This window comes from Capsicum annuum, chromosome 2 (genome assembly GCF_002878395.1).
Source record: "Capsicum annuum cultivar UCD-10X-F1 chromosome 2, UCD10Xv1.1, whole genome shotgun sequence".
NCBI classification, from domain to species: domain Eukaryota; kingdom Viridiplantae; phylum Streptophyta; class Magnoliopsida; order Solanales; family Solanaceae; genus Capsicum; species Capsicum annuum.
The window spans coordinates 135,017,546-135,040,189 of NC_061112.1; the positions used below are offsets into that span (position 1 = coordinate 135,017,546).

The window sequence follows — 22,644 nt, forward strand, 5'->3', positions numbered from 1 at the left end:
CACATTTTAATATTTTTGTGACCCAAAATATCTTATGTACTCTTTTAATTGGACAGCATGTCGCATTATCCGCAAGTGTCTTGCACACACTTTGTAATTTTCGTTGATTATATAAAAGGTGTTAAAATGATATAGTTAAAGGATGATTTAAGTATTTAAAATGAGCGACTTTTAATTAAGTGTCAAAGTAAATTTTTATGCCAAGTTTATGACGTATGAGTATGTGTTTGGCCATTTTATTACTGTTATTCACTATACTAATTTGGTCACGAAAATAAGAATCATTCGAAATTGAGTTGGAGTTGAGTTGAAGTTGAAGTTGAAGTATGGACAAACACTCTGTTGGGAGCTCTCTCCCCAAATGAGGCCAGACGCAGGGCGAATCCGGATATAGTCGGACTCCTAAAAAGTGGGTACCGAACACGGGTGGTTTAAACGAAAAAAGAAGAAGTTGAAGTTGGTGTTTTGTTTGGTCATGAATATAAATTAAAGTTATTTTTAAAATTTGTGAGAGAAATAAGAGTAAAAAAAATAAAAATAAAAAATAATTTTACTGAAATGAAATAATTTTTATAATCAAAACACAGTGAAAAAAATATTTTTTCAAAAATAATAGAAAAAAATCATGACCAAACCCAAAATAATAGTCTTTTAATTTTATGGTATATATAATATATATATATAATATAATATATTAAAAGTGTGAAGACCTTAGAAAAGTAAATTGAATTTTTTACCCTTCATTAAAAGACTTCGCTTTAGATAAAATTGTCTTTTCACTATTTCTTTTAATATTTAAGAGTTAAAAATTAATTAAATATATTTATAATAAAACTTTCAGTGTTTGAATTCATTCAAATTTAGTCCTTAAATCTTTTCTTGTTTGAATTATATACCATAAAATTAAGTAATATATCATATTTGTACGGAAAAAAGATAGCAACATCACGTTAGGATTTCCGAAGGGATGGTTCTTTCATTCCATTGATAGAAGTCTAACCAGAAAAAGACTCTCTCTATTACTTTGAGAAGAGAATCGTTGGTTTGACCGACGAACTACGTGGGAAGATAGACCTTCCTTCTTTGATTTGAAGCAAGATTTTTGAAAAATAACAATTTCATTCAGTTCGCTTTCGAAAAACTTACTGGTCGCGGATTAGTTCGTTCTGTTTTATCTTAAAATTGTAATTAATTAACAAATTAATAAAATTTCAAATGGCAAAGTCACGTTATAATTGTAAGAAAATAAAGTCATGTTAGCGAAGTCATATAACTATTTAATAAAATTGTAATTATATTTTAAGTTATTTTACTATTACAGAGGGCAAATCAACTAAATTTAGGTAATCAGACTTTTCCTTAAACTATTAGTTAATTTTAATTTTTCTACAGAAAAGTGATTTGAAACTCTTTTTAAACAAAATTATCTTTTTACTATTTTTTAATTTATTATTTAATTATTTTTTATTATATTAACTAGACTTTCTAAAATATATGACTTCTATTTTGAAATCTGTATTAACGTATTATTTTGTTATTGTTTATAAGTGGTAGATGAGTGTCGAACGACTTTGAAAAAAAATGTGTGTAAAGATTAAATTTAATTGTATTATTTTGATGTCTCTATCATTGTATTGTTTTGTTGCAATTTACAGATGATAGATGAATGTCGATTGACTTTTAAAAATATTTTTAATAAAAATTAAATTTAATAAATAAATTTTTCATCTTTACATACTCAAAAAAATATTAAATTTAATTATTATATTTATTTTTATTATTTAAATAAATATTCTATTTAATGTAATTTTAAGACCCATTAAAATGAGGTAGCGCACCCGAACTAGTATCATAATAAATCTGAAGGGACAAATGAGTCTCTAACATGAAATATTCGTAACTCACTCTGTCTGTTTTCCAATAAGCAACACCAAAAAGTAACACCAAAACAAAAAAAATAACACATAAAAACACAGAAGAAACTACACTGCACCTCGATTAGATCATCCCTCCCTCCTTGTAGAGTTGAGTATCTCAAATTTTACACTTTTTTTTTCAACTTTGTTTCTCTCTCTCTCTCTCACTAGGAGGGGAGGTGGAGTGGGAGGGATATTTTGCCAGTAATGGCAGCGTTTCAGTGGCAGTGCAAGAAAAAAGGGGTATGAGTTTTCATTGGGAAGGTAAAAATTTTGCACCCAAATACAAGCCAACCCTTTAACACCTTCATGTTTTTCTTAGGAACTCTCTTCTTCTTCTCCCCTTTTCACTCTTGCTAGATAGATTCTATAGAGAGAGAAAAAAAGAACCCTATTTCACTTAGACTTGGAGAGAGAAAAGAAAAAGGAATAGGGGTAGCTGAGGGGTGGGGTGTATTGCTTTTTCTGACTATTAGTATTGCTAACTATGTATTCCATTAAGGATTTGCTGTGAAAAAGCCTGATATCAGTAAGCATAAAACTCGGGAGATCAGTTTCCACTGCCTCTTAGCCTCCCCAAAAAGAGAGGGAAAACGATTCATCATTACTACTTATTAAACAGAGTAGTCTCTCTCTGTGTGTGTGTGAGAGAGAGGTTATGGTGTTTTCATAGGCAAAAACTAGAGGGAAGGAACTAAATTAAAGACCCAAGAAGAAACAAACAAACTGAGAGAATAATGGAAGGGGGTTCTAATGGAAATAATACATCTTGTTTGATGATGATGGGCTATGGAGATCATGACACAAATAACAACAACAACAGTGGAAGTGGAACACTGTGTACTCCTCCAATGATGATGATGATGATGCCTCCTCCTCCTACTTCTTTAACTAACAATAACAATGCCGAAACTAGCAACAACAACCACAATATCCTTATTCTTCCTTTCATGGACAACAATAATCCTCACGAAGATCATGGAAACAGCTCCTCTTCTTCTACTTCTTCCATCAAGTCAAAGATTATGGCTCATCCTCACTACCCCCGTCTCTTAGCTGCTTATATCAATTGTCAAAAGGTGAAAATTAACAACCCACCCTCATCAATATTTTTCTCAAGAATAGCTAATTATAACTTTTGTGACCAAAAAAATCAAGAGCAAAGTGGAAAAGATCATCTTTTTACATGGACTAGAATTATGGGTTTTAATATCACCTGATTTTTTGTGATTTGAGGATGCCCCTCTGCAAGAAAACTAGAGTGTGCTTTCCCAAAATCATGTATGTGAAATAGACTGTAGCTGTATATCTTTTGAAGTGTGTGTTTGTGATGAGATGAAAACCTAGTTATAGTTATGATGTACTACTACTTCCCTTCCCTATATACAGATAGGAGCTCCGCCGGAAGTGGTGGCAAGGCTAGAGGAACTATGTGCCACGTCAACAGCAATGGGCCGTACCAGTGGTGGTGGTGGAATCGTCGGAGAAGATCCCGCACTCGATCAGTTCATGGAAGCTTACTGTGAGATGCTGACAAAATATGAACAAGAACTCTCAAAACCCTTTAAGGAAGCCATGGTTTTTCTCTCAAGAATTGAATGCCAGTTCAAAGCTCTCACACTTGCAGCAAATTCCTCTCATGAATCTGGTGATACTACTACTACAACTATCAAATTACCCTCTCTTTTGTCCTTTCTTAAAATGGGTGACGTTTATTCTTTTCAGATCCCAACTGTCTATTTGAGTTCATTCACTGCTTTTCATCAGTTGTACATGTTTGTTATTCAATAAATTAATGGCCTCTGCATGTGCATGTTTCCAATGATATCAGTCTTTAATTAAACTATAAATAAGCTCAATTCCATATGCAAGTTATTTAATCACTATTTTTTGCCCTTCTACTAGTAGTCTTTTTATTTTCTGGTCTTCTCTTTTCTATGTATCTTCACGCTGAGGCACTGCTTTGTTATATATAGGTATGTAACAATGACTCTTTGTTTTGTTTCTGTCTTAATGAATCCTATTTTGTTCTCCTTCAACATGTTCATCTTCTGTGTATAGTACAAGTATTTGTCCCTTGTTAATTATTCCAACTTGATGAAAAGGGTATGCTGAAGAAGCCAACTTGTCTTGTTTCTTTATTTGGAATGACCTTGGGGAACACAAATTTTTTCGGACTATTCATGTCCAGGTATTGGTTTTTCAATCATGTGCTTATAATCTAGTTTGTTAAATGAGAATCTTAAAATTTTGCTTACTAATTGATCACTAGTTCCGGATCTAATAATATACTAACCCTAGTTTTCTGAATCAACTAAGTTATATCTGGGTGATGAAGTTTGGTTTTCAAAATTACAGAAAAGCAAAAAGAGTCAGTCCGGTACACTAAAACTCCCACTATATGTGGGGTCCTAGAAAGGGTCGAACCATAAAGGTTTATTGTTTTAAAGTTAGTTTTATTTCTCACACTCAAAAAGTAAGTTGTCTACTTTACTTGAACCCAAGGATCTTTGGAAACAACCTCTCTACCTTCAGACTTCTCAAGTTAGAGGTAAGGTCTGTGTACACACCACCCTATTTAGACCCCATTTATGGTATTACACTAGGTAGGTTCTTGTTTTATTAAGCAGATTGTTACATTTGTTTCTTTTGACAAAGTCCTTTTCCACTGTAAACTTGCATTAGAATTCAGTTTATATGTGGGTGTTCTGTTGTCTAAAGCTATTCTCATTTCTTTATTGAGTTTTAAGTTTTATGCATTGCCAGTGCACAAACTAGTAAACTATTAATTTTCTTATAAGTTAGTTGTTTGTTTCTCCAAGTAATTAGTATTTATCAGTAACCTTTAATAAATGTTAAAGTGACCTACTATATCATGTTGAATTACACATGAAGCGTTAAACATGCTTTCACGGTCGTTTTTTATAACTCAAATCATTCTTTATAACTTTTGTGGTTGGTAAACTGTGTGATTTTTTAAGGTGTGATCAATTTTTTTTTGAAAAGATTTGTTGAATCATGCATTAATTGATTTGTCTTGGAAGTGCTTCATAACTATGAATTCGTAAATGTTACCATGTATAAGCTGGATGAACTTTAAGAAAGGAACTTTCATCTAATGGTAATAGTTTGTGTATATTTGAATTTTGAACTTGTGAGCTTAGTTTGTCTAACTTTGTAAACCTTCAAATCAGCATGAGCACTCCCTTTATACTCGTCTTTGCCAGCACTATATTTTCATTTATGGGTTGTGAGGAATTCCTTAACCAGCTGAATGATTAACGTATCACACAAATAGATCCAATCTTTTGACATGATTTGAGGTCCCTCTTAATGTCTTCTTTAATTAGACACCATAAAAGAATATAAAGATACTAGACAAATGCTTGAGAAATGCATTTTGTTTTAAGAGGGGACCCATAAAATACTATAGATTAGATTTTGAGCTTTGAATGGAGTGTCTGATAACCTCTTTGATTTGTTATACTTTTGGTCAAATCATTGGATTTTCCACTAACCTGAAATGGGAAAATTGAAGAGTTGATTTCTCAAATCGTCGCTCAACTTATAGTTATAGTATTACTTAAGACAATCACTTTCGTTGTTAAAAATAAATTGAATCAAGAAGAATGACCTTCAGTAATTATTACCTATTAGTTGAGTGATCATTTGAGAAATCAACTTGAAAATTACAACTACTCTTTCCTTGTCTTTGCTGCTCATTTTCTTTATTATCTGGCAAGTAGAATGTAATTTTATCTACTATTTTAATATTTCTTGATTAATGTAGTTGGTGCATTTCCATCAAATCATCTAATTTTGATTTCTATCATACGAGTATTTTGAGTTGATTCCCTTTTTTGGATCTAGTACATGACTAATAAAATTAATTTATAAAAGTCATCTTTCTGAGCCTGCTTGTTTTGATCTCTTTGTACTATTGTTCATATGCTAGTTGACAAGTGCTTACTTACATATTTAGTCTAAGGTTCTCTGGAAATTTCTCTCCTTGGACCTTTTATCCACCCAGTCGACAAACATAGTAAACCTGTGAAGTTATAGAGCCTTTATTGGGCTAAAGATGACAGCATTTGTTGGGTAGCTGATGGGTTTTTGAAGGACCCACTGAGATGTGAAACTAAATCTTGGGGAGTTGTGCCAATGAAACTGTAGACACTTAAAATTTGTAGACTCTTCAATAAGAATTCAAATTCTATAAGAGTTCTAGAAGGCGACTTTGCCCTAAATCTCGCTTATTTAAAGGGTAACATATTCCTGCACATGCATCTTGAATATCCCATAAACTGATGGGTATTCATAAAAAGATTGGGATCTCCAATATCCCACAAAATCATGGAATATTCATAAAGAGATCAACCTATGTTCGAGAAATATGTCACTAACGGCCCTCGAATTACGGAGAAAAACATATCAAATCCTATGTTCGAGAAATACGCTACTGATCAAGAGAGAGGAATCAAGGAAGGAACAGATTTATAACCACATCGTTTATCAATAATAAATCTTGTTTCTTTATATTTTTATTTGTGATTGCAATTTATTTCTGTCACTGTAAAAATTTGTTGGAAACAGAAACTAAAAGCGAGAAGTTGAATTTTAAATAATTACGAGACAACTGAAGAAACTAGCCCTTTTTGAAATTATTCATGGCGTCATAGTTACCTTGGTTGATTATTGGTAGTAGAAATCGTTCTCAAGTTTATAGTAACTAATTTAAGTTTTTCATGAAGTTTATAAGCGTATTCTTTGTCTATATATAGTGAATCGTGAGTTCTTTTTTGTCTTGTGGTTGTGGTAACACTAGCATGTATACCTTTTATTGGTACTCTAGTTTAAGAAGCTAGTAAGAAGTTTCCAAATGCAAACCTTCGGGCAAAGAGTAATGAGAATTTGATTAAATGTAACAAAAAGATTTATGTTAGCCTAACGTTGAGGACTTGCCATAACAACAGAAATTTCCCAGAAAACCATAGCCTTACTCATACTTTGTTAAATACAATTCTGTTGATGTTGTAGTATTCTTTCATCAATATGACGAGGTTTCTTTTGCGCCTAACACTGGGAAACTACTACATTGCACTACGCTGAATCCTAAGTTTGCCCGTATGTGTTCTAATCCCTTCAGTTAAAGGCAATATCTTTCTTTATTTTAATTTAATACTGAGATCAATGGTATTATTAATTTAATACTGTTGTTGCTGTTGCGGCGGTCGCTGCTTAGTTTTGCTTCGGGAGTAGTCCCGTCAACGTGTGTGTGCCTTGTATCTCCTGGCTGCTGCTTGGATATTGCCACCGGCTATATCCTTTTACTTCCCTATTTTTTGCGTGTAGTTGTGGCTGTGGGCGGTAATGGGTGGTTAGGGTCATGTCCGAGGGGGTTGGGGCGTGGGGCTGTGGCGGGGGCGGGAGATGGGGGGAGGGCGGGAGTGGGTGGGAGGCCAAGGTTTGGCCGAGGGGGGGGTAGTGGGGGGCGCGTGGATAGCGACGGTAGGCTGAGGGTTGGGTCTTGGGATATAGGGACCCTTCAGGGGAAGTCCATAGAGCTGGTGAAGATTCTTAGGAAGAGAAGGATCAACCTTGCGTGTGTCCAAGAGACCAAGTGGGTAGGGTCTAAGGCTAGGGATGTGGACGGTTACAAGCTGTGGTACTCTGGGAGCGACAGGCGTAGGAATGGAGTTGGCATCTTGGTAGATGAAGAGCTTAGAGGTCAGGTAGTGGAGGTGAAGAGGATCAACGATAGGTTGATGACTATCAAGTTGGTCATTCGGGGGTTTACCCTGAACGTGTGTAGTGCCTATGCGCCGCATGTGGGATCGGAGGGGGAGGAGAAGATGCGGTTCTGGGAGGCCTTGGAGGACGTGGTGAGAGGCGTGCCCAGTTCGGAGAAGATTGTGGTAGCAGGGGATTTCAACGGGCACATCGGGGCGCTACCGGGAGGCTTTGGGGATGTGCATGGAGGTTTTGGTTTTGGGGAGAGAAATGAAGAGGGGGCGAACCTATTGGAGTTTGCGAGGGCGTTTGGGCTGGTGGTGGTGAACTCGGGCTTCCCGAAGAAGGACGACCACCTGATCACTTTTCGGAGCGCGGTAGCCAGGACCCAGATTGACTTCTTGTTGCTTAGGAAAGGGGATAGGGCGCTGTGTAAAGATTGTAAAGTCATCCCGAGTGAGAACCTTTCGACCCAACATAGGCTCTTGGTTATGGATTTGGGTATGAAGAAGAATAAAAAGAGGAGGAGTAAGGAGTGTAGACCGAGAATTAAGTGGGGCGGTTTGACGCCAGTGAATGCGTGGGAGATAGGGGAGAGGTTGGCGGGAATGGGGGTGTGGGAGTGTAGGGGGGACGTGGATAATATGTGGGACAGGGCGGCAGCGTGCATCAGGGAAAATGCAAGGGAGGTGTTGGGTGTTTCTAGGGGCCGGGCCGGACATCATCGGGGGGATTGGTGGTGGAATGAAGAGGTGGGGAAGAAAGTGGAGACCAAGAAAGAGTCGTATGCTAAGTTGGTGGAAAGTAAGGACGAAGAAGAGAAGCGGGTAAACAGGAAAGAGTACAAGCTAGCAAGGAAGGAGGCGAAGTCAGCGGTCACGGCAGCTAAGACGGCTGCTTTTGAGAGCTTGTATGCAGGGTTACAGGGGAAAGGAGGGGAGAAAAAGTTGTTCCGACTCGCTAAGGCTAGGGAGAGGAAGGGTCGTGACCTCGATCAGGTGCGGTGCATTAAGGGGGAGGACGGTAGAGTGTTGGTGGAGGACGGCCACATAAAGAAGAGATGGCAGTCGTACTTTCATAGGCTCTTGAATGACGAGGGGGACAGAGCTATTGTGTTAGGGGAACTGGAGCACTCAGGGGAGTGTCGGGATTTTAGCTATTGTAGACGTTTTAAGGTAGACGAGGTTAGACAGGCAGTCCGCAGGATGCGAAGGGGTAGGGCGACGGGGCCGGATGAGATACCGGTGGAGTTTTGGAAGTTCGTTGGAGAGGCTGGTGTAAGGTGGTTGACTGCATTGTTCAATGAAATTTTCAGGACAGCAAAGATGCCCGAGGCGTGGAGGTGGAGTACCATGATCCCCCTCTATAAGAATAAGGGGGACATTCAGTGTTGCAATAACTATAGGGGGATTAAGTTACTGAGTCACTCTATGAAGATCTGGGAGAGAGTGGTCGAGGTGAGGCTGAGACGGATAGTGTCTATCTCGGAAAACCAATTCGGATTTATGCCCGGCCGCTCGACGACGGAGGCAATTCACCTGGTACGGCGGTTGGTGGAGCAATATAGGGAAAGGAAGAAGGATTTGCACATGGTGTTCATCGACCTAGAAAAGGCGTACGACAAAGTCCCCAGGGAGGTGCTTTGGAGATGCTTGGAGGTGAGTGGAGTACCGCAGGCATATAGCAGAGTAATTAAGGATATGTATGAGGGAGCGAAAACCCAGGTGAGGACGGCGGGAGGAGACTCAGAGCATTTCACTGTCCTGACAGGATTGCATCAGGGATCTACTCTTAGTCCCTTTTTGTTTGCGCTAGTAATGGATGTGTTAACGCGGCGTATCCAAGGGGAGGTGCCGTGGTGTATGCTTTTTGCAGACGATGTAGTCCTGATAGATGAGACGCGAGGGGGTGTGAACGACAAATTAGAGCTGTGGAGGCAAACTCTGGAGTCTAAAGGGTTCAGGGTGAGCAGAACCAAGACAGAGTATGTGGAATGTAAGTTTAATGACGTAAGGCGAGAGAATGAGGTAGTGGTGAGGCTAGAAGCGCAGGAGGTAAAGAAAAGGGATAAGTTCAAGTACCTCGGGTCCGTGATCCAGAGTAACGGTGAGATTGACGAGGATGTCTCGCACCGTATCGGGGCGGGATGGATGTAGTGGAAACTTGCATCGGGGGTGCTGTGTGATAAGAAGGTGCCGCCCAAGCTTAAAGGTAAATTCTATAGGGTGGTAGTCCGTCCGGCCTTGCTGTATGGAGCGGAGTGTTGGCCAGTTAAGAACTCCCACACCCAAAGAATGAAGGTGGCAGAAATGCGGATGTTGCGCTGGATGTGTGGACTGACCCGAAGGGATAGAGCTCGGAATGAGACTATCCGGGAGAAGGTTGGGGTGACTTCAGTGGAGTGTAAGATGCGGGAAGCACGATTGAGATGGTTCGGACACGTGAAGAGGAGGGGCATGGATGCCCCGGTCCGTAGGTGTGAGAGGCTAGCGTTGGATGGTTTTAGACGGGGTAGGGGTAGACCGAAGAAGTACTGGGGTGAGGTGATTAGGCGGGACATGGAACAGTTACAGCTTACCGAGGACATGACCCTAGATAGGAAGGTCTGGAAGACGCGAATTACGGCAGAGGATTAGGGCCTGTTCGGGTCGCTAATGTAGGGAGGTAATTGGTGGGGGTGTATTCCTGGTATGATTCCGTATTCAATGTTCTGTTCCGTGTTCCGTGTTCTATGTTTGTTACGAATCTGTGTGCTTTCCTCTGCTTTATATTCCTGCATTCCTGCTTTACTCTGTTTTATATTCCTTATGGCTGCAGTATCTATGTTATGTCATCTGCTTCTGTGCTGTACTATGTGTTTGTTTGATATCTCGTAACTTGAGCCGGGGGTCTTTCGGAAACAGCCTTTCTACTTCATCAGAGGTAGAGGTATGGACTGCGTACATCTTACCCCCCCCAGACCCCACAAAGTGGGAATACACTGGGTTTGTTGTTGTTGTTGTATGATCTAGAAACCTATTGTGAGTGTTTGCCGTTTGTGTATGACAGTTTTTTAGTCTCTGTATATGTTAGTTGACTCACATTTAAATATGGCTGCTGGATATGATTTTATTGAATTAATTGACACCTATAGAGTACATGAATTCCCAAGGAATTTCTTTGCAGTTCCATATTTATAGGTTTTGAAATTGGTGTGTATTGATCTCAGCTTCTCCTCTATGGTTAAAGCTTATGACATGTCGTAATACCTAGTTGCATGACCCATTAATTTCCAACCCATATTCTCAACTATAGATGCTCCTGCCTGAAAGTATTTTTGTAAGGCGAATATTTAAGCTAATGTTTTGCAGTTGCAGCTCTGGGTGAGGCAATGGATAGAAATGGATCATCTGATGAGGAGGTTGACGTGAATAATGGTTTCGTAGACCCTCAGGCCGAAGATAGAGAACTCAAAGGTCAGCTGCTTCGCAAATACAGTGGTTACTTAGGTAGCCTTAAGCAGGAGTTCATGAAGAAGAGGAAGAAAGGCAAGCTGCCTAAGGAAGCAAGGCAACAACTGCTCGACTGGTGGACCCGACATTACAAATGGCCATACCCATCGGTATTACCCTCCTCCCTCGTTCCAATTAATCACTTCACATCTTAATTGGGACACGCTTTCCTTGTAGTCTTGTTCCAAAATGAATAACCCTTCTAAATTTCGAATCAATTAACTCTACACTTCATGTTTCACCATTAATGAGAAGCTTTTATAGCCAAATGTCATGATATATTTTAGACCATGGTTTTCAGAATTCTTTTTTTCTCAACACACTGTCGATTCAAACTAAATCACATAAATTGGAACACAAAAGTACACATCCCTACTAATTAATGTGTTGTTACATAAACCCGTCATTACCTCAATATTCTGTTCTATTGGAGTGATCATTTCATTCCAAGTCCTTTTATCTTGTGTGCACTGATGACGATGTTACATGACCGACAACAATAGCTAAGTAACTGCCTATATTTTTCCGAATTCAGTAACCTTGTAAATGCAGTAAATAGCCTACTTTGTCTGGATTAAACATTTCTTAATTCCAATTTCAGTTCCTTGAGTTTTTAAGTCTATCAACTATCACCCTACTTTTATAAAAGTATTTCTTTGAAGAATGGCCCAGGTATACTCCTAAAAAGGCGATTCTCGCTCTACTACTGAATCGAAAGAATGACTCCTGCATTATTTTGCTCGGTGTGTTTGTTAACAGGAATCCCAGAAACTGGCACTTGCTGAGTCTACAGGATTGGACCAGAAGCAAATAAACAACTGGTTTATCAACCAAAGAAAAAGGCATTGGAAGCCATCCGAAGATATGCAGTTTGTGGTGATGGATGCTGCTCATCCACATAATTACTATATGGACAATGTTCTGGCTAACCATTTCCCGATGGATATGACACCATCTCTCCTCTGAATATTGTGGAGTTATCTACATGGCCAATTCCAACTTAATTAAGAAAGTGAAAGTGAAATTTCAAGATTTGTGTAATATTGAGCTCTAATATTATCAAGAATGTTTTTTCATATTACTTGTATGCATGTAGTAGTAATTGTGACATGATCAACACTTAATGGTATGGAATTTAGATTGTAATTTTATCTTTGATCCAGCGTCTATTTTTGAGTCCTGGTGCTTTATTATTCATGTTGTAAATAAATCTGAACAGCTTTAAAGTTGCTACAAATTGTAGGTTCATGTATTATTACCATGACACAATTTGGTGTGCACCTTGAATAGTTTGAGCTTTTGCCAAAAGGAGAATAAAGTTAAGAGTTTCAAAAGTAATTTTTAGAATTTTTTAACCTAGTATTTCCTTCATTTGTAGGTTGGGAAACATTAATTGATATGGGTCAAAGGGCTTGTTTGGATTGACTTTTAATAAGGAGATTATAAGCCAAAAACAATAAGTTGGTTAAATAAGTTCTTAAAACACTTTTTTACTTTGCCAAATACCAACAAAACTAAAAAAGTGCTTAAAAGCTAAGTACACCTAAAAATAAGCTTAATCCAAACACCCACAAAGTTTTGACATAAAATTATATATTCGATTTTGTCAACTTTATCTCATTTATATTTTCCTTTTTATGTTGTGAATGTAGTGTGCATTTAAGTACATAAAAACTTTTCATATTGTTAATGATATAGCAAGGGAAGTTCAATCGAGCAGTTAAATCATTGAACTTGACCTCGTGACTTTTTTCATCTCAGCAATTAGACTTGAACTATAGCTTCAAGTTGAAAAATAATTTTGTTCAAATATTAATTTTATATGACAATATGTATAAAATTCAATTGTTTTGAAACTACAACTTATTTTCAAAAGCAACAAAATACTACTTGTGAATTTTTCCCTTTTATAGAGTTACTCACGGTGGTAGTTATCAATTTTAACTGTGAGGCCCACTTCTGAGGAAGACTTTCCTTATGGGCTTCTTTTCCAAATGTGGGTTAGGCTTTTGTTAGTGTTATCACATTCATATTGGATACCCAACTAATTCATTCAACTAGGCATCTTATTATGAGTCCATTTTTATAGTCATTCCTTTTATATTTATGGCTGTCGGGAGTCTCTTTGTAGGATAGTTGGCCAAATACATACTCATGCATGTTTTTTATTGTGATATTATCATAATTTGGTCATTAAAGATCAGAATGATCATGATTGTCACAACATAACTTCTTACAATCTGATGACTGTATTGCAGATAATGCGGGAACATAAGCTCTATGCTATGTTCTCAAAGTGCGAATTTTGGCTCGATTCAGTATTATTTTTGGGGCATGTTGTCTCCAAAGATGGTATCATGGTAGATTCTAAAAAGACAGAAACAGTGCAGAAATGGCCTAGACCTACTTCTCCTACAAAGATTCGCAGCTTTATTGGTTTGGCTAGTTACTACAGGCATTTTGTGCAGGATTTCTCTAAAATTACAGCTCCATTGACCAAGTTAACACAGAAAAATGTGAAGTTCTAGTGGACGGAAGAATGGTATCAGAGCCGCTCCTGTGTCAGCCCTGTCAATGTGGGCCAGAGTTCAAACTAAGTGTAGGCGAATTCCGGTAAGGCAGGGCAAACCTCAGTCCTAAGTCTAGGCAAATCCTATTTGGTGGGGAAACCTTAGCGAGGACGCTGAGTCCATAAGGGAGTGTATGTAATACCTCAACTTAGGATAAGGAGTCTCACATCGGCAAAACATATGAGGGATACTGGTATATAAGTAAGAAAGCCGTACTTCCTAGAGACGCGTTTTAAAGACGTGCGGGCCTGGGCCCAGAGCTGATAATATCACTAGTGGGTTAAGGAGTTAGAGGATCTCTCAAACCTTCGTGATTCGAGATGCCCGTCGCGGCCAGAGCCCCGGCTCGGGTTGTGATAAGGAGTTATGTTGTCGTATTTTGCGACAATCAAAAAGACAAAGAAATATATTCATCATTTCAATAAAATTAATTCGAAACCAGAGAATGAACTAATGCCTTTTCCAGGTATCTCAAAGCTACAGAAATGCTTCTTGATCTCATGTAATAAGGCATAATTTCTGACAAAACTTATCACTGTGCATACTGAAAGAAATCATGACCAGTAAGTTGGTTCTTTACCGAGTATCATTGTTGGTTCATAAACTTTTCTTGATAACAAAAAGGAGAGGCCTGGGGATGATAGAGGTGACTAATGAATTAATATCTCTGTAGACGATAGAGATAATACATAAATATGACCCTAAACTTGACGTCAAATTATAACTTTGACCTTAAACTTTGACAGTGCAGAAATATGACCTTTAACTATTCAAAACTGCACAAATATGACCTCCGATTCTACGTGACAAAATGCGTGTTCAACATGCAAAACTGGACGCGTCCAGCTTAAAATCTAAGGGCATAATACATAAATATGACTCTAAACTTTGACAGTGCACAAATATAACCTTTAACTATTCAAAACTGCACAAATATGACCTTTAAATAACTTTTCACTATTATTTTTTCATTATTTTTGGCTCAAAGATGAAAATGCATCTAATTTCTCTTGTCATTGCGGAAAAAGAGCAATATTGAAGATTTATTAATTAGGTGGGTCAACCTCATGCGAAAAAATCACGCGGGTATGTATATGTATTATAAAGCAGAGGGCGAGTTTAAGTTATATAATATATCTAAATATTAAATTAAAGATGAAACTATACTAATAATAAAAAAATTATAATTTTAATAAAACTTTATTAAATTAATGTTATTAAGGATAGTAGTAGTAATCTATTAAATTAACGTTATCAAATTAACGTAATTAAAATATTATTAAATTAACGTTATTAAATTAACGCAGGAGCTGGCCTACGTGGTTGCATGGGGTTCACCCGACCCCCTCAGTAAAAAAATTACGTTGTATACATATAAGGTAGAAAATGTATATTTATGTATGTATATTAATGTTGAACCACATGAAACTAGACACTTAGATAGCCCAGACACTTAGATAACTCGGTGGTGTTATTTTCTCTTCTTGGGCGCTTCCTTCAGCCTACAGCGCGGGTTCGATCCCTGCTAGTGACTGTTTTTTTTAAATTAAAAAAAAAACTAGGTACTGCTGCAATCGAAATAAATAAATAAAATTATTATAATAATAATAATAAAAAAAATGATGCCTTTTTAGCACAAAAAGCAAAACTTTGACAGTGCACAAATATGACATTTAACTATTCAAAACTGCACAAATATGACCTCTCTCCAAGTCAGCCCTTTAACGACGTGGCACCGTGTGATTGAATTACCTTTCCACGTAGGTGCGAGTGAGACTCACACATGGGGTTGCAAAATCGGAAGTCATATTTGTTCAGGTTTTGAATAGTTAAAGGTCCTATTTGTGCACTATCAAAGTTTAAGGTCAAAGTTGTAATTTAGTGTCAAGTTTAGGGTCATATTTATGTATTGTCTCTGGACGATATGTTCACAAAAATCATTACATAATTATATATGATTGTTTTGATGTATTAATTAAGGATTGGTGGTAGGAGTGTGCAAAAAATGAATCGGTCGATAAATCGAATCAACAACAACAACAACAAACCCAGTATATTTCCACATAGTAGGGTCTGGGAGGGTAGAATGTACGCAGTCCATACCACTACCTCTGAAGAAGTAGAGAGACTGTTTTCGATAGACTCCCGGCTCAAGACAATCGATAAATCGAATCAATAAAATATAATTGGATTTTTGGATTAACGATTTTTTATTGGTTTTATAAACAATGTTATTGGGTAAACGGTTCAATTTTGGTTTTAGCTTGTTGGGTTACCGGTTAAATTGATAAGCCAATAAGGATATACAAAACTTTTTTACCTTTTCTCTCTATATATTACTGATTCTTATAGTTAATAAATATAATTAATATTACCTAATTATTGTACAATAAATTAGTACTCCACTAACTTCTACCTAATACTAATTAAGTACTTTACTAATTTCTACCTACCTTGTCTTCAAACCTAATGACCCTCAATTAGTCCAACCAAACGAAGCAATAGTGTTAGCATTAACCCCACCCACCTCCACTCCCCCAATATCCAAAAAAGAAAATGAAATAAAAAAAATCTAGGGTTTATAAAGAAACCTTGATTTTAGTGGAGAAATAAAATCATCGAGAAGCATCCATGGGAATGCAGGTATATTTTAGTCTTGCATTTTGAATGCGTAAAGATTATCTGAAAGATCTGGGCTTTACCTTTTGTTGGAGCACAACTGCTTAGTCCTAAACCTAACACAGCCACACTGAAAAATCTTGCTTGGTTCAGATGGCAAAGAGCAGACCTGGTAAACGAGACTTGGACTCTTATACCATTAGAGGCACCAACAAAGTTGTCAGAGGTATCTATCTATCTATCTATCTACATTTTACAACCCCCTTTGAACTATCTATCTACTTTCACTCTTTACATTTTTTCAACTTTGGTCAGTCCACCAGTGTAGGTGTGGTCAGAACTTTTTGCTAAGATGGGGTAGGTGGGCTCTCTCTGGAGCTGTTTGAACGTGGGGTTTGGTTTTCTTTTTTTTTTTTTTTTAGAAAAACTGTTAGGATAGGACGGTTAAGGGAGCCTTAGAGTAAGTGAAAGTTGCTGTCACAAAAATGCTAAGGTAAGGCTAGGTACAAAAGATCCTTGTGGTCCAGCCCTTCCCTGGACATACCCTGCGCGTAGCGGTAGCTTTAATGCACATTCTTAGGCAATTAGGTGTTTGCTGTAGGTTTTGTAGAAGAAGAAAATGGGGATTTTTTTGATAAATGCAAGTGTATACCTGTTTTGGAGTATAATGGGTATGTTTTGATGATGTTGAGTGTTTAGAATTGTGGCTGCGTTTGTTTCTGGTGAATTATATGGATGGTGGCTTAGAAGAAAGATTGTTTCTTTCTTATGGTGAAGGTGTGGGATTTTGTGTTTGGTGGATTATGGGTAGTGGATTAAAAGAAAGATTGTTTCTTTCTTATGGTTTGCAGCTGGGTCTTTTGTGTTGGTGCTGTAAGGATTCAGATATGGCCCTAATTTAGCGTTCCTATGTTGGTATTTCTAATATCTCTTTCCTTTATCCGGTGTGCATGCAGCTGCTATATCTGTTTTTCCTTGTAAATGGTTTAGTTGTGTATATTAGTCAGATATTCTCTTATGGATGTCTGTTTGCCGCTCCTAAATATACACATTCATATGAACAGTTATGCTGGAATTACCTTGAATTAGATGGATTCTTGATTCTGATAATGTTTTGCACCATTGAAAAGGGAAAAGAGTTTGAAATGGAAAAGAAAAGAAATCTGATGTGCTTTAACAAATGTGCAGGCAGGGAGAACTGTGTTCATGCATGCCCATTGGACATGTTATATGCCATTTGGAAAGCATTCAGCATCATTTTACGGCCATTAGATAAGAGAGATTGTTGGGGGGTGGTAAAGATGCTAGTTATGATTTTCCTGTGTATGTTTGCAGAAGTATCCAGCTGCTTTATGCATGGTTGCTCCTGCACTCATTCCTAACTGCGGAACCACTTGAATGAGCGTGCTCATTTTTTATTGTCTGTAGTATTTTAGATTTCCATTAGCTGCTTAATTATGTTGTGATTGTTGGGAATTTTAGAAATGGAATATGATCATTATCATGTAGTTGTGCTCTGTGAATTGCATAACTGAATTTGGTTTTTGATTGCTATGACTTGTGAAGCTGGGGACTGTGTGCTGATGCGGCCATCAGAAGATGATAAGGCTCCATATGTAGCACGTGTAGAGAGAATTGAAGCTGATAACCGCAACAATATAAAGGTGCATGTTAGATGGTATTACCGGCCAGAGGAGTCATTGGGAGGGCGGAGACAATTTCATGGATCGAAGGAGCTATTCTTGTCAGACCACTATGATGCTCAAAGTGCCCACACTATAGAAGGGAAGTGCATTGTTCACTCTTTCAAGAACTACACTAAGCTTGAGAACGTCGATCCAGAGGATTACTACTGTCGGTTTGAGTATAAAGCGGCAACTGGATCTTTTGTGCCAGATCGTGTTGCAGTGTAAGTGTATGAGATTTTGTTTGGTTGCTGATTGAACCTGAGTAATGTTCTTCCTGCTCATATTTTTTTTTCTTTGCTCTGAAGGTATTGCAAATGTGAGATGCCATATAACCCAGATGATTTGATGGTACAATGCGAGGAGTGCAAGGACTGGTATACACACATTATTCTGTTTAACTTGCAGAGTACAGTAATGAGTTACTTGTATTAATTTCCTATCCTCTGAAGACTGGAAAACCAAATTATAAGGATTACTAAATAAACAGGAGAGGGAACATAGAAGTGTAGAGATCTTCTTTCTTGTTGTCTGTTTATGGCAGCTAAAAGAGCCTCTCAACAGTTGGGCTAATCCTGCTCTGCCTCCTTAGAGTTCTGTTATTTTACTAGTTTTCTTCTTCTTCTTTTTTTTTTTTTTTTGGAAAGGACTAAAATTGCCCCTAAACTATGCGAAATGGACCATTTATACCTTCCGTAACATTTTGGGATCAAAAATGCTTCCGCCGTTACCCCAAGAGACCACAAACGCCCTTTAAAGTTGACAGCCTAAAGTTTAAATAACGTGGCAAGTCACTCGGGACTTATCCTTCCACCTAAGCATTTCCAACTATAGGATTTCCCCCCCTTCCCTATGCCCGCTCTCCAACATTCTGACTACCTTTGATTCTCTCTCTAAATCTTCTCATAAATCTTTAAAATTCTCCAGTTATGTCAGTTTTTAATTTCTTAACCCTCAAAATTTTTCCACTGAATTTTTAAATGTTGACTGGTGCTGTGTTGATTTCTTGCTCTGCAAAATTCAAAACTGCTATGAGATTTCCTGTTTCTTTCTTCAACTAAAATTTTCTCAGTGGGTATTAAATCCATGCTGATTCAGAAACTCCTTGGGTTATCTGAATATGGATTTCTATTATAAGTTTTTATATCAAAATCTGTTCTTGTTACTTGCTACCCTCTTTATCTCTGTTTTCTTATATTTGCTTCTTCTGTTCAGTATCTTCCCTACATTGTTCCTCAGGTATTAACTTTCATTCTTTTCAGTAATTTTAATTTAAACTTTTTCCTTCTAATTTTCAGTTTTATTTATTTATTTTTGGAATTGTAGATTAAGAAGGGGTGATGCTCCTTTGTTCGATTCAGAATTTTTTGAAGTTCTGGCTGAAGAAAAAGACCGAAAAGAATCCGATAATGTGAGGGTCGAGGAAGAGTTAGAACTGATTTTGAGGATGTTTCTGAGTATGTGGATTCAGACAAGAATGAAAATAAGCAGAAACTTTAAAGGGTGTTTATCCTAGTTGGCAACGCTTAGGTGGAGAGATGAGTTCCGCATGGCTTGCCACGTCATTTAAAATTTGGCTGTTAACTTTAAAGGGCATTTGTGGTCTCTTGGGTTAACGGCAGGGGCATTTTTGATCCCAAAATGTGAAGGAGGGTATAAGTGGTCCATTTCGCATAGTTCAGGGGCAAGTTTGGCCCTTTTCCTTTTTTTTAGCTTTATTCCAGGGGATATTTTGTCTCCTGCTTATATTTCTTTAATATACATTATGTGCAATATATGAAGAGCATATCTGTGTGGTGAAAGTCGTGGTTGGTCTTTGCTCTATGGATTCTTGTGTAAAGCACTAGATATTCCACCCCTAGCAACTTATCGGGAAAGAACAAGAAGAAATTGGCTTAGTTCGTATTGGTGTCATTTCCTTAGTTTTCTGCCTTGAAAATGTAGTAGGCCTATAGGTTTTGAATTGGTTGTCATGCTGTGCATGCATAAAAGAAATAATCACAGCACCCACTATATTAACTTAACCCAAGATTTTGGCAAGATGATTGAGATGTGGAAGTCTTTTATGTTAGAACCAGTGATATGAAGACGAGACTGTACCTTCAATCTTAATGTTCAACCAAAAAACCAGCCAGGGTCTGTTTCCAGTTTAATATCACTGCATACTTTCATTTCTTACTATTTGTTCCCTTGATCTTTGTAGGTATCATCCGGCCTGTGTGGGCATGACTAGTGAACAAGCTAAACAACTAGCTGACTTTGTTTGTTCCGATTGCTTATCCGAAAAGAAGAAGTCTCAGAATACCTATGCTGCATTTCCTCTGTCTAATGGCAAGGTAGTATGTTGTTGGCTAGTTCATCTGTTATTGATTGGCTTTTAACGTTTGAAAAGGTGGGAATTCGTACTTCTCCATTAGTGATAATGAATGGAAGGTTAGGAACTCATCGTTAGAAAACTGGTCATTGAATTTAAATTACAACATGAAACCACATCTGCACATGTCAATCAGAAATTTAAATGGCCAGTGCTCAGATTGATTGATGACTGTGACTGGTATATCCAACATTGTATGTTTTTCTGTACCGACTCAGTATATCATGAATGAGATGTATCTCTTTGTTTTGTGTAAGAATAAAAGAAATGATATGATGTGAACGTTATTTACTATTTTTAATCCACTTCATTTTTTTCAATTCCTTTATGTTTATCTTTTTTGTGTATATAGTTTCTTTTCTTTTGTTATCAGGTAAAGTGAATTTCCTTAATCAAGCGTCCGGTAAATGCATTCAGCTTACAAAAGTAGGGTAACACTCATGTACTGTATGTAGTTTCTTTTCTTGCATTGCTTGTATATTATTTGTTTTTCTTCTATGTGCTACTTTATTTTAACTAAAGCATGTTTTTGATTATGATGTGAACTTAGGGATCATTTGGCTGGAGGGATATATTAATAGAAATAATCTCAGCATACTATAATACATTGTTTGGCTGAAGAAATTTTAAAAACAATCTCCGCGTAACTTAGTGTTTGGTTGGCCCTTTAAGAAAATAATCTATGCATAACTAGTGTATTGTTTGGTTAGTATTGTAAATTAAATAATACAAGCACTAATTTATGGAAGAATCAATATATTATTTCATGTGGGATTAATGTGGAATAAGAACTACATATATAGAAAGTACCCTAGGGTGTGGCCTCGTGGACAATAAGTGGGTCGAGACCGTGAGGTCTCAGGTTCAAATTCTAAATTCTAGCAGAGTCAAAAATACTAGGTGATTTCTTTCCATCTGTCCATGCCTTGGTGGACGGAGTTATCCGGTATCTGTGCTGGTGGGAGGTAGCATTTACCCCCCTTGATTTGGCCAAGGCGTGCACAAGCTAGTCTGGACACTGCGGTTGTAAGAACATGTATCAGGAATAAGGAGTTATCAGGAAAGTATTCAATGACAAATTTCTCTGAGAGTCATCCCTGGTTAACATTTATTGTGTTATTATTCACTGTAAAACAATTCCGATATTGTTAATCACTGTATAATGATACTTTCATTATTATTTGCCGCTTAAAACATTTTTGTATTATAATTCCCACATAACTAATATGTGAACCCAACAACTCTTTAAAGAGGTAGCAAACCTTTGGTATTTGCTATGCTTTTTGCATTTAACAATATTATTTAGGACACAGTTGTGAGGTTGTGTTGCCATTTCTCCTTCAACCTGCCATTCTTGAATAATCAACTAGTGCCCATGTATGCCAGTGCTTTTAACATTATGACCGCTACTTCCCCATTTGTAGCATTACCTTGGATTTAACACTTCTTTGAGTATAACCCTTACTATGCCGCCATTGGAACGCTATTACTATATCTTTGAGCTTCCCTTTGATTATGCTGCAGTTCCATTCTCATTTGACCCTCACTTTGGTTGTTGGTTATTACAATTCTACTGGACATCTATGTCAAATTGCCTCTTTAAATTAGGACCCTCATCTTCACTGATGTCCTTTGCTTGTCATATAGTCATCGGTGCTTTGTTTAATGTATGAAAATACCATGCAAACTTGCTAAATACGTTGAGCATATGCAAGTCTGGTACATACTTGTATCATATGTAAGTCTTTGTAACATGCTGCATCTTTGTGAGACTCTCATTGCCAGAAATGCTTAATGATTCTTCATTGATTTTACAGGTTGAGCCAAAGCGCCAGAAGAGGTAGGCGGAGCTGTTGTAAAGATGGATTGAAGCTAGCTTTCATGATGTTTAGGATGCTCGTCAGGATTTTGTACAGTGCAATGAACTGGAACTAATGCCGGTTCTTTGCATAGATTAGCTGTTGTCTGTTATGTGCTCCTTTTATCAGGACTTGTATGTACCTAGTATTAGCAGATGATGACGGTCTTTTGGCATTTGAAACTGAAGTAACAAGGCAGCCTTTTGGAATGTGAATCACAAAATTAGTTTAAACTTTTACTCTGCATTATTTATACATTCCAGATGGTACTTTTCCCTGCATATTCGCTGGAAAAAAAATATATATATTTCAGCATATTACCCGTTGAATATCTATAAATTATACACGCTTTTAGGATGTAGTATTACACACCAGCACTTGCTTTTACGACTGTGCTTAA

The 22,644-nt window shown here is 37.3% G+C and overlaps 2 protein-coding genes across 6 annotated transcripts; both read left to right on the forward strand.

The window, feature by feature from the left end:
* The first annotated feature begins 1,886 nt into the window (after window positions 1-1,886).
* Window positions 1,887-12,295, forward strand: LOC107859627 (homeobox protein knotted-1-like LET6). 2 transcript variants are annotated; one of them, XM_016704682.2, is made up of 4 exons: window positions 1,887-2,995; window positions 3,306-3,564; window positions 10,997-11,247; window positions 11,897-12,295. In XM_016704682.2, exons 1-4 carry the CDS (start codon window positions 2,654-2,656, stop codon window positions 12,101-12,103), a joined length of 1,059 nt encoding a protein of 352 aa, XP_016560168.2. In that variant the 5' UTR covers window positions 1,887-2,653; the 3' UTR covers window positions 12,104-12,295. The 2 variants fall into 2 exon arrangements, with proteins under 2 accessions (XP_016560168.2, XP_016560169.2); XM_016704683.2 differs by having other exon boundaries at window positions 11,003-11,247.
* A 3,841-nt stretch (window positions 12,296-16,136) lies between these two features.
* Window positions 16,137-22,483, forward strand: LOC107859629 (chromatin remodeling protein EBS). 4 transcript variants are annotated; one of them, XR_001671425.2, is made up of 7 exons: window positions 16,166-16,350; window positions 16,480-16,552; window positions 17,893-18,235; window positions 18,320-18,388; window positions 20,215-20,347; window positions 20,759-20,832; window positions 22,203-22,340. XR_001671425.2 is itself a non-coding variant. In XM_016704686.2 (7 exons), the coding sequence occupies exons 1-6, from the start codon at window positions 16,339-16,341 to the stop codon at window positions 20,765-20,767; spliced, it is 639 nt and encodes a 212-aa protein (XP_016560172.1). In that variant the 5' UTR covers window positions 16,166-16,338; the 3' UTR covers window positions 20,768-20,811; window positions 22,203-22,483. The 4 variants fall into 4 exon arrangements, 3 of the variants coding, with proteins under 3 accessions (XP_016560171.1, XP_016560172.1, XP_016560173.1); XM_016704686.2 differs by having other exon boundaries at window positions 20,759-20,811; window positions 22,203-22,483; XM_016704687.2 differs by having other exon boundaries at window positions 20,759-20,816; window positions 22,203-22,341.
* Window positions 22,484-22,644: the final 161 nt, after the last annotated feature.

Excerpts from the sequence above, each read along its gene's own strand:
- LOC107859627 (XM_016704682.2), top strand. The coding sequence starts at position 2,654 with ATGGAAGGGGGTTCTAATGGAAATAATACATCTTGTTTGATGATGATG. Across the intron at positions 2,996-3,305 it reads CTTATATCAATTGTCAAAAG|ATAGGAGCTCCGCCGGAAGT; the intron begins GTGAAAATTAAC and ends CCCTATATACAG. Across the intron at positions 3,565-10,996 it reads AAATTCCTCTCATGAATCTG|TTGCAGCTCTGGGTGAGGCA; the intron begins GTGATACTACTA and ends AATGTTTTGCAG.
- LOC107859629 (XM_016704685.2), top strand. Across the intron at positions 18,236-18,319 it reads GTGCCAGATCGTGTTGCAGT|GTATTGCAAATGTGAGATGC; the intron begins GTAAGTGTATGA and ends TTTGCTCTGAAG. Across the intron at positions 18,389-20,214 it reads TGCGAGGAGTGCAAGGACTG|GTATCATCCGGCCTGTGTGG; the intron begins GTATACACACAT and ends TGATCTTTGTAG.